At 55.3% G+C, this 9,986-nt stretch overlaps 1 protein-coding gene across 1 annotated transcript in view; it reads right to left on the bottom strand.

Annotated features, from left to right (window-relative positions):
- Positions 1–14: 14 nt before the first annotated feature.
- The window catches only part of myo1eb (myosin IEb), a 34,761-nt gene continuing 24,789 nt past the window's right edge, over positions 15–9,986 (bottom strand). Inside the window, 8 exon segments of the mRNA XM_067976034.1 lie at positions 15–1,798; positions 3,424–3,599; positions 4,923–5,127; positions 5,815–5,901; positions 7,344–7,501; positions 7,607–7,753; positions 8,411–8,556; positions 9,070–9,239. Of these exon segments, the coding sequence (XP_067832135.1) occupies positions 1,722–1,798; positions 3,424–3,599; positions 4,923–5,127; positions 5,815–5,901; positions 7,344–7,501; positions 7,607–7,753; positions 8,411–8,556; positions 9,070–9,239 (1,166 nt within the window). The 3' untranslated portion in view covers positions 15–1,721.

The raw sequence follows: 9,986 nt of genomic DNA, 5'->3' as shown, positions 1-9,986 counted from the left end.
CCTTCGTATTTCAGTGGCTTTTTGTCGTTCCTTTTATTGCTGGACAGGAGGGAATCACCATCCCACCGAACTTTCTCCCCGCTTCCCGTCTCTGGCCAGAGTTCGGTGCCACAGACACCAGACGGCCAGGGATCGGCGGAGTGGGAGGGGGAGATATCAGAGCCCGATCGTCTCCCCGTGCACTAACTCCGTGCCTCTTCCCCCTGTATCCCACACTCCACCATTGGCCGTGCCTTCGACTGTCTAGACCCTAAACCTCTCCTCTTTTAAGACGCTCCTTAAGACTAAGCTTTTGCTCACCTGTCCTAATATCTCCTTACGTGGCTCGGTGTCAAATTTTGTTTGATAATCGCTCCTGTGAAGCGCCTTGGGACGTTTTACTGCGTTAAAGGCACTTTAGAGACAGGCACTTACCCTTAGTGCCAGCAGAGCGAGCTCTGACCCCTTCGCCTCGTTCCTCCCCCCCCAGCTGAAGGCAGCGACTGGCTGGGTCACAAGGCTCCGAGGACCAGTGTCCCACCCTGCGGCCCCCCCTCATCGTGGCACTGAACGGCAGAAAGCTATTTGACCGTGCGGCGGGGGGGGGAAAGCAGATACGACAGCAGCACCAGTCGTCGTCTTAAGGCCCTGCTCCGTCTGCCAGGGGACGTGGGCTGATGAGGAGTGGGAACCCAAGCTGATTATATCTTCCCGTCTCCAGCCACGGTGACCAGACGCGAGTTGGAGGGATTTATGGAGCCGGCTTCAGCAACTGTGGCAGAGGATTCAGCCCAGATCTCATTATCCATTAAAGAACGAACGAACTTTGAAACCTCGTAACGTCACACCCGAAAGACGGCACCTCCGCCAGTGCAGCACTCCCTCGGTATTGGCCTGGATTACGGGCTCAAGTCTCTGGAGTTGGGGGGGGCGCAAACCTTTAGACTCAGAGGCGAGAGAGAGGGGGAGTGCTACCCCCTGAGTCACGGCTGACACAGGAGGCGGGGGGAAAGCCCTGGCTGGCCTTTCCCCCCCCCCCCCACTTCCTAGCCTACGGGTGGGGGGAGATCAGTGTACGAGCATCACGCTGACCCACTGTACTGGCCCAGATCGTCCTAACTGAGCGTGGGCTGGGTGTCAAACCTGGGGCTTTCCTGATCTGTATGTTTTGGAGATTTTAGGATCTTTGGGGTGAGGGCGGTGTGTGAGTGAGAGTGAGTGAGAGAGAGAGAGAGAGACACACACACAGTCAGTGAGGGGGTCTCACACCTCAGCTGACAGAAGTGCCATGAAACCGTCACTTAACCTGAGAAATCTGACACCTTAACAAGAAACAACGGAAATTAATTTTTTTGTTATTTAAAAAATAAACACAGCTAACCGGTGAATGCTGAGCGAGCAGGCAGGGTGCAAGAGCGCTCTTGACAATACCAAACCCCCCCCTGGTCGGTCAGAGGGTGGGGAGAGGCCTCCTCACAGTCCATGGGTGCCCCCTGACGCAGTCTCCACGGTCGATTCTTGAACCAGTCATCGCTGCCTCACTCCAGCGTATGTGGGGGAAGGAGGGGGTAACAATCTGAGCCAGGCCGTGCTCTGGTACCCGACGCACAGATCCGTCTCGGTAGTTGAGGGCCTCTCGCCCTCCCTCCCTCTCCCTCCCCCAAGGCGGGAAACATTGTGCTCCGGTGTCCTCCCCGCATTCCCGGCTCTTCCGAGTCGGTTTTCCCTCGCCGTCTCTGGATCTAGATCTTCTCCACGTAGTTTCCCGGCAGCAGTCCTTCCTTCCCCCGGATCCGACCGACCCACCAACCTGACGGATCTGTGCCATCGGACAAAGGGAGAGGCTTAGTTACGTTCTACCCCGCGTCTGGGGGGGTGGGGGGCCTCAGAATTCAACTTCTCTCCCCTCCCCCAACCTTTGCTGGGAGGCGGTTGCAGTGAGGCACCCCTCGCCAGCCTAGAGTGTGAGCGGCGGGAGGGCTATTCGACTGCAGGGGGCATCGCGGCCAAGCCCGATCCTGATCCTCAACGGCCCACTTTCCCCCTCCTACCCCACACCTCCTCCCCTTCCCTTCCCAGGCTCACTTTGTAACCCAATGGCACTGAGGCCAACAGCACCATGGGCAAGAACCGGGAATCGGACCTGGATCCTGCCAGCACTGTGTGTGTGTGGCTCTGTGCCATCCCAGGCCCCCACTTCAACGAGCTCGGGGGCAGGGGGAGCAGGACTTGGGTTTGAAGTGACCGACGGGCCAAAATTACAAAGAATTTACAGCTCAGAAACAGGCCGTTCGGCCCATCTGGTCTATGCTGGTGTTTATGCTCCAAACGAGCCTCCTCCCTCCCCTACTTCATCTCACCCTATCAGCATATCCTTCTATTCCTTTCTCCCTCATGTGTTTATCCAGCTTCCCCTTAAATCCATCTGTTATTCACCTCAACCACTCCATGTGGGAGTGAGTTCCACATTCTCACCACTCTCTGGGTAAAGAGGTTTCTCCTGAATTCCCGATTGGATTTATTAGTGACTCTCTTATATTTATGGCCCCCTCGTTCTGGTCTCCCCCACAAGTGGAAACATCTTCTCTACGTCTACCCTATCGAACCCCTTCATAATCTTAAAGACCTCTATCAGGTCACCCCTCAGCCTTCTCTTTTCAGTCTGTTCAGTCTTTCCTGATAGGTATATCCTCTTGGTTCTGGGATCATCCTTGTGAATCTTTTTTTGCACCCTCTCCAGTGTCTCTATATCCTTTTTGTAATATGGAGACCAGAACTGTGCCCAGTGCTCCAAGTGTGGTCTAACCAAGGTATACGGAGACCAGAACTGTGCCCAGTGCTCCAAGTGTGGTCTAACCAAGGTATACGGAGACCAGAACTGTGCCCAGTGCTCCAAGTGTGGTCTAACCAAGGTATATGGAGACCAGAACTGTGCACAGTGCTCCAAGTGTGGTCTAACCATGGTATATGGAGACCAGAACTGTGCACAGTGCTCCAAGTGTGGTCTAACCATGGTATATGGAGACCAGAACTGTGCACAGTGCTCCAAGTGTGGTCTAACCATGGTATATGGAGACCAGAACTGTGCACAGTGCTCCAAGTGTGGTCTAACCAAGGTATATGGAGACCAGAACTGTGCACAGTGCTCCAAGTGTGGTCTAACCAAGGTTCTATACAAGTTTAACAGAACCTCTCTGCTTTTCAATTCTATCCCTCTAGAAATGAACCCCAGCGCTTGGTTTGCAACTTTTATGGCCTTATTAACCTGCGTCGCTACTTTTAGTGATTTGTGTATCTGTACCCTCTACTCCATTTCGACTCTGATTATCTGAGCAGTAGTTGGCTTCCTTATTCGCCCCACCAAAAATGCACCACCTCACACTCCTCTGCATTGGTAAACGATGCCCGGTTTAACAAACGACCCCAGCCCGAGAGAGCGCTCACCTTCCTTCACGATCTCGATGACGTCCTCCGCGTTGAAGCTGAGCTCGTCCGTGTCCTGTGCGTCGTAGGCGTAGAGCGCTCTGCACCGAGCCTGCCTCGGCCGGGCTTTGGGCCGGGGTTTGGCCCGTCCTCCGCCTGGGACTGGCTTCACTTCCTTCGACATGCGTCGCTGCAATCTGAGGGGGGAGGGAGGGAGAGAGGGGGAAACGAGGAGATGGTAAACAGGGCGAAATCAGTCCCGGTCATAAACTGGGCGAAACCCAAGTCTGGCTGTCTAAGGGTCATAAAACACCCCCAACAAGTTTAAACTCAGCAAGAGACTGTGCGTACTGCTCCGGGCCCCTCCGTTATCGTGCTGTCCTGGGGGGCGTAGACCACGGGCGGCCCTGGTGCTATTAACTGCTGGTAGGCGCGGGGAAATTACTGGCTCCCTAAGTTTCCAGCTTAAGTATTGTGACACTGATACAAACACTAATATTACAGCAATAAATCAACTCAAACATCTTATAAGAAAGGACTTGCATTTGTATAGCGCCTTTCAGGACGCCCCAAAGCGCTTTACAGCCAATTAAGTACTTTTGAAGTGTGGTGACTGTTGTAATGTAGGAAACGCGGCAGCCAATTTGCGCACAGCAAGATCCCACAAACAGCAATGTGATAAACGACCAGATTATCTATTTCAGCGACTTTGGTTGAGGGATAAATATCGGCCCCAGGACACCTCCCCCCTGCGGCCGTGGGATCTTTTACCTCCGCCTGAGAGGGGCCCTCAGTTTAACGTCTCATCCGAAAGACGGCACCTCCGACAGTGCAGCACTCCCTCAGTACTGGCACGGGGGAGCGTCGGCCTGGATTTTGTGCTCGAGTCTCTGGAGCGGGGGCTCGAACCCACGACCGTCTGGCTCAGAGGCGAGGGTGCTACCCACTGAGCCACGGTTCGCACCGATTATCTTCCCTTCTTCAAATATAGATACTCGTTCTAAGATCTGTCTTAACTTTTCACTAATTTCAATCTATGCCTCTCGCCCTAGTGATCTTGGAGTAATATTCTGGATTCACCTCATCCAATGAATAACACCAGTCCCTCGAAGTCCATTAAACACCTTCTCTCTGAGTTGTGCGACTCGAGTCCCCCAATCCTTCCTCATAGCTCATCCCACCACCCCCCCCCTCTTTTTCCAGTCTTGCTGCCCCTCCTGCGCTTTATCCATTGCGTCTGCATCCCTGTAGGGGACAGCTCTCCGCGCGTAAGTCAGCGAGGGTGCGCCACTCTGCTCGCCGAGCAGTCGGCGGCTATTCGACTACGGGGGGCGTCGCGGGCGGAGTCCAATTCCGTCCTCACCCAGGCACAGGCGCTCCTCCCGGCTGGAATCATCTCCCGTCCCCTTCCCCTCCCTTCTCTCTAACCCAGCGACAGTCTGGCCCCCTTTCATCGGCTAACTCAGCACGGAATCCAACCTCGGTGACCCTTCGGTCAAGCCAGGTGACCTTCGACCTACCCCGCGACCCCCTGGTCGGGCACGTTCATGAAGTCCAGGTTCTGCTGGGCGGGGCAGGCTTTGGCTCTGGGGTAGGCCCCCTGTCGAGGTAAGGTGGGCTGCTCCATGCTGGTCTGCCTGCGGAGGGTGTGGCCCTGGCTGGGCCTCAGTGTCGGCTGGTCCCTGGAGCTGGCGTCGGGCCTTCTCCGTCCGTTCCGCTTGCCGCCTTCGGGGGTGGGGGGGGGGGGGGGGGGGGAAGAAAGAAAGAGAGAGAGTTTGCCTCTTTTGCTCGAGTGTTTGGCTCAGGGCCATTTATACGGCTCCCTTAACGTAGTAAAACGTCCTGAGGCACTTGACGAGCGTAATCAGAATAAAGCTAACACCGAGCCACGAGATATTAGGACAAGCTCGGTCAAAGAGGGAGGTTTTGAGGAGCGTCTTAAAGGAGGAGAGAGAGGCGGAGAGGTTTAGGGAGGGAATTCCAGAGCTTAGGGCCCAGGCGGCTGAAGGCACGGCCTCCAATGGTGGAGCGATGGAAATCGGGGGATGCGCAAGAGGCCGGAATTGGAGGAGGGCAGAGATCTCGGAGGGTTGTCGGGGGTTACAGAGATCGTGGGCGCAAGGCCATGGAGGGGATTTGAACACTGGCAAAGAGAACTTGAGGCCTTCCTGGACCAGGAGTCAACGTAGGCCAGCGAGCACGGGGCCAGGGCGGGAGGGGGGTGATGGGTGAACGGGACTCGGTGCGAGTTAGGATACGGGGGGGCGGGGCAGCAGAGTTTGGGATGAGAGCTGATGGCTACGGAGGACGGGAGGTGGGAGGCCGGCCGGCCAGGGGAGGGTTGGATTAGCCGGATGAGGGTCTCGCTGAGGAGCAGCAGCCGGAGATTGGTGTTAGAATCTATCACTGTACCTGCAGGAGCAGTTGCTTTGCGACTAGCTGGATGTTGGGACCTTGAATCGAAATAGCTGCTCTTTCTCCTGTCTCTCCTTGTGGGCCCTAGGGATTAATAATGGTGGGTTAGTGACGTACTGACATGCATATAAGCCGCCTCCCGCATACAGGTCGCACCCCCGAGCCAACGGTTTCCCCATCAACTCAGCTGCTCCCCAGGGTCTCTGCCCTCACCCCACCCCCCCCTGCCCTGGCCCTCTTCAGGATCGATAACTTCCTCCAACCCTCTCCCAACGGATTCCCCTCTCTGTTCATCCACTTCCTTCAAATCGTCTCATTTCTCAATGGCTCACTCACGTCTTAAACTCCTCGAAAGACGTTCGATCAAACAGTCTTGCATTTCTATCGCGCCTTTCACCACCTCGGGACGTCCCAAAGCGCCTGACGTACTTTTTTTGAAGCGTAGTCACTGTTGTAATGTAGGAAACGCAGCAGCCGATTTGCGCACAGCAAGATCCCACAAACAGCAACGTGATAATGACCCAGATCATCTGTTTTTTTTTTTTGAAAAAGTGATGTTGTTTGAGGGATAAATATCGGGCCCAGGACACCGGGGAGAACCCCCCACCCTGCTCTTCTTCCGAAATAACGGCCGTGGGATCTTTTACGTCCGCCCGAGAGGGGCAGACGGGGCCCTCGGTTTAACGTCTCGTCCGAAAGACGGCACCTCCCGACAGTGCGGCGCTCCCTCAGTACCGGCACTGGGGAGTGTCGGTCTGGATTATGGGGCTCAAGTCTCTGGAGATGGGGCTCGAACCCACGACCTTCTGACTCAGAGGAGAGAGTGAGCTACACCTGAACTTGGTATCACACAAACGCTATTCCCGATCTGCCTTTTACCCATCATCCTTCTTCAGAGGGCATTAAAGGTGAACCATTAGCGTAGGCCAGAGTCACATGTAGAGTCGACAAGGCCCCACCCTCAAGGACCAGTTGGGTTTTGGTGATGATCCGGCATCCCATAAATGACTGGATTTATGGAATTCAATTGGTGGGATCTGAACCCACGACCTCTGGGTTGCTGGTCCACTCAATACAGCAACAACAGCCTGCATTTATATAGCGCCTTTAATGTAGTAAAACATCCCAAGGCACGTCACAGGAGCGATTATCAAACACAATTTGACACCGAGCCACATAAGGAGATATTAGGACAGGTGACCAAAAGCTTGGTCAAAGAGGGAGGTTTTAAGGAGCGTCTTAAAGGAGGAGAGAGAGGCGGAGAGGTTTAGGGAGGGAATTCCAGAGCTTAGTGCCCGGGCGGCTGAAGGCACGGCCGCCGATGGTGGAGCGATGAGAAATCGGGGATGGGCAAGAGGCCGGAATTGGAGGAGCGCAGAGATCGCGGAGGGTTGTAGGGGCTGGAGGAGGTTACAGAGATAGGGAGGGGGGGCGAGGGCCATGGAGGGGATTTGAAAACAAGGATGAGAATTTTAAAATCGAGGCGTTCCCGGACCGGCGGCCAATGTGGGTCAGCGAGTACGTACTGGAGTTCTTTGGCAGTCCGGGCCCTATACTGACGAACAGCACTTTGCTGGCCGGTTTCAACACCATGATATCTCCGTGCTCGGACTGGAATTGGATCTGGCGAGACCCTGCCGCTGCCCAGGGCCCCCAGCCGCCCTTCTTGACCTTGAACTCTAACCTGCAACACAGAAGGGCAGAGGTCACCCGTCGGACCAGTTTCCTTGTCTGGCCTTCCGTCCACCCGCAGGAAAAGATTCCCCCCCCCCGCCCCGCCCAGACTCACAGGTTGCTAAACTTCAGGTGAAGCTTCTTTTGAGTTCTCTCTTCGAAACGCTTACACAGGAGGCTGAGAAGCTCCGTCTTAAACACGGACTCCAGCACGCTGTCGTACTGCTGCTCGTGGACGATGATGAAGTTGTCTTGCATTGTGCTTTTGGGGGTGGGGAGGTAGGTAGAGAAGGACAAAAAAGAGTGAGAGACAAGATACACCGAGCTGCCGTCGTACAGAGTCTTGGTCAAACCGCATAGTATATACAGGCCATTCGGCCCAACTGGTCCGTGCTGGTGTTTATGCTCCACACGAGCCTCCTCCCCCCTTAGTTCATCTCACCCTATCAGCGTATCCTTCTAGTCCCTTCTCCCTCGTGTACTTCCCCTTAAATCCATCTACACTATTCGCCTCAACCACTCCATGTGGGAGTGAGCTCCACATTCTCACCACTCTCTGGGTGAAGAAGTTTCTCCTGAATTCCCCATTGGATTTATCAGTGACTATCTCATACTTAAGGTGGGTCACAATCCTGGAACTCCCTCCCTAACAGCACTGTGGGAGCCCCTTCACCACACGGACTGCAGCGGTTCAAGATGGCGGCTCACCACCACCTTCTCAAGGGGCAACTAGGGGATGGGCAATAAATGCCGGCCTCGCCAGCGACGCCCACGTCCCATGAATGAAAAATCGCCAAGCCCCGGTTGAGGCCTACGTTGACCCAGAATGGACCTTGGGGGTCTTCCTGATCCCTCTTGGGGTCAGTACCAGACTGGGCAGTGCATTCGGCCACTGAGCCTCCTCACTGGAACTCTTTACCTGAGAGAGACCAACTGAATCTTCTCCATTTCGATCTGTCGTTTCAACACTTCCTTGATCATCCCTTTCTCCGGGCCCTGCTTCACCTTCTCCCGGCCAATCAGGTACAGCGATTTTGGAGTCAGGATCAGATCCCGTTTCACCGTCTGTGTGGGTGGTGGTGGGGGTGCGAAAAGACGAAGTTAATCTCGGAAACCTGCCACCCCCCCGTATCGCACTCCGACACACTCAGAACGAGCCCGCGAGGGGGGGCAGCGGAGGGCAGAGCGCGAGGGTGGGGGCAGCGCGAGTTAGCAAGGAGAAACTGTTTCCAGTGGCGGGAGGGTCGGTGACCAGAGGGCACAGATTTAAGGTAATTGGCAAAAGAACCAGAGGGGGGGGGGCGGGGGGAAGAGAGGACGGGAATTTTTTTTTACGCAGTGAGTTGTGATGATCTGGTTTCAAGAAGGCGGCTCACCACCACCTTCTCAAGGGGGCAACTAGGGACGGGCAATAAATGCCAGCCTCGCCAACGACGCCCACCTCCCGAGAATGACTCAGATGAAAGACCAGGGACAGAGAGTGACTGAGGAAGAACAGGCAACAGGGCTGCCCCCCGCCCCCACCCCCGGGGACGTTGGGCGCTGCCAAGGAAGCCAGAGACTCGACCCGCGTTGTACCTTAAACCTCCGGTCGTACTTGACCACGGTGTGCGCGAAGTCGATGCGTTCCCTGCGCCCTACAAAGCGCCGCAGCTCAGGGTGGTTATCCATCCCGATGTAGTCGCCCACAAAGTTCCGATTGATGCTATTCCTCCTCCTCTCCTTCCTGTTCAGGACCACGTCAGATGCTGGGGGAGCGAAGCAGAGAGAGCGAGCGGAGATTGCGAGCAGAATCGCACAGCGCAGAAGGAGGGACGTTCGGCCCATCGAGCCCGTGACGGCCCTTTGAAAGAGCCGTCCAATTAGTCCCACTCTTTCCCCCCCCCACCCCCCCCCCCCCACCCCCCCCCCCATTGCCCTGCAAATTTCTCCCTTCCCTATTGGAGGGAGGCTCTTCGTTACGACACACAGTGGGAAGCTATTGTTTCATTCTGTCGTCTTCCGCTCGCTAAGGATATCGACCAAAGGCGGGTCGATGTACAGATCAGCCATGATCTAACCGAACGGGCAGAACAGGCCCGAGGGGCTGAATGGCCCCCTCCAGTTCCAATGAAACAAAGAAAGATTTGCATTCACATAGCGACTCTCACGACCTCAAGACGCCCCAAAGCGCTTCACAGCCAATGAAGTGTAGTCACTGCTGTAACGTAGGAAACGCAGCAGCCAATTTGCGCACAGCAAGATCCCATAAACAGCGATGAGGTAAATGGCCCAGATAATCTGTTTTTTTTTTAGTGATGTTGGCTGAGGGATAAATATTGGCCCCAGGACACCGGGGGAGAACTCCCCCCTGCTCTTCTTCGAACTAGTGCATTGAGAAGAATCAGGGTAAGACTTAGGGCAAGATCATAGAGGTTTAGTTTGAGGAGGCTTTTGCAGACTGGGATTGAGGGATATTCGACGGGTAAGGATTTCAAGGGATCAATGGCGGGCAA

The sequence above is a fragment of the Heptranchias perlo genome, chromosome 44 (genome assembly GCF_035084215.1).
Source record: "Heptranchias perlo isolate sHepPer1 chromosome 44, sHepPer1.hap1, whole genome shotgun sequence".
Lineage (NCBI taxonomy): Eukaryota > Metazoa > Chordata > Chondrichthyes > Hexanchiformes > Hexanchidae > Heptranchias > Heptranchias perlo.
The sequence above is the reverse complement of the archived record's forward strand: the minus strand, read 5'-3'. Positions and strand labels throughout refer to the sequence as shown.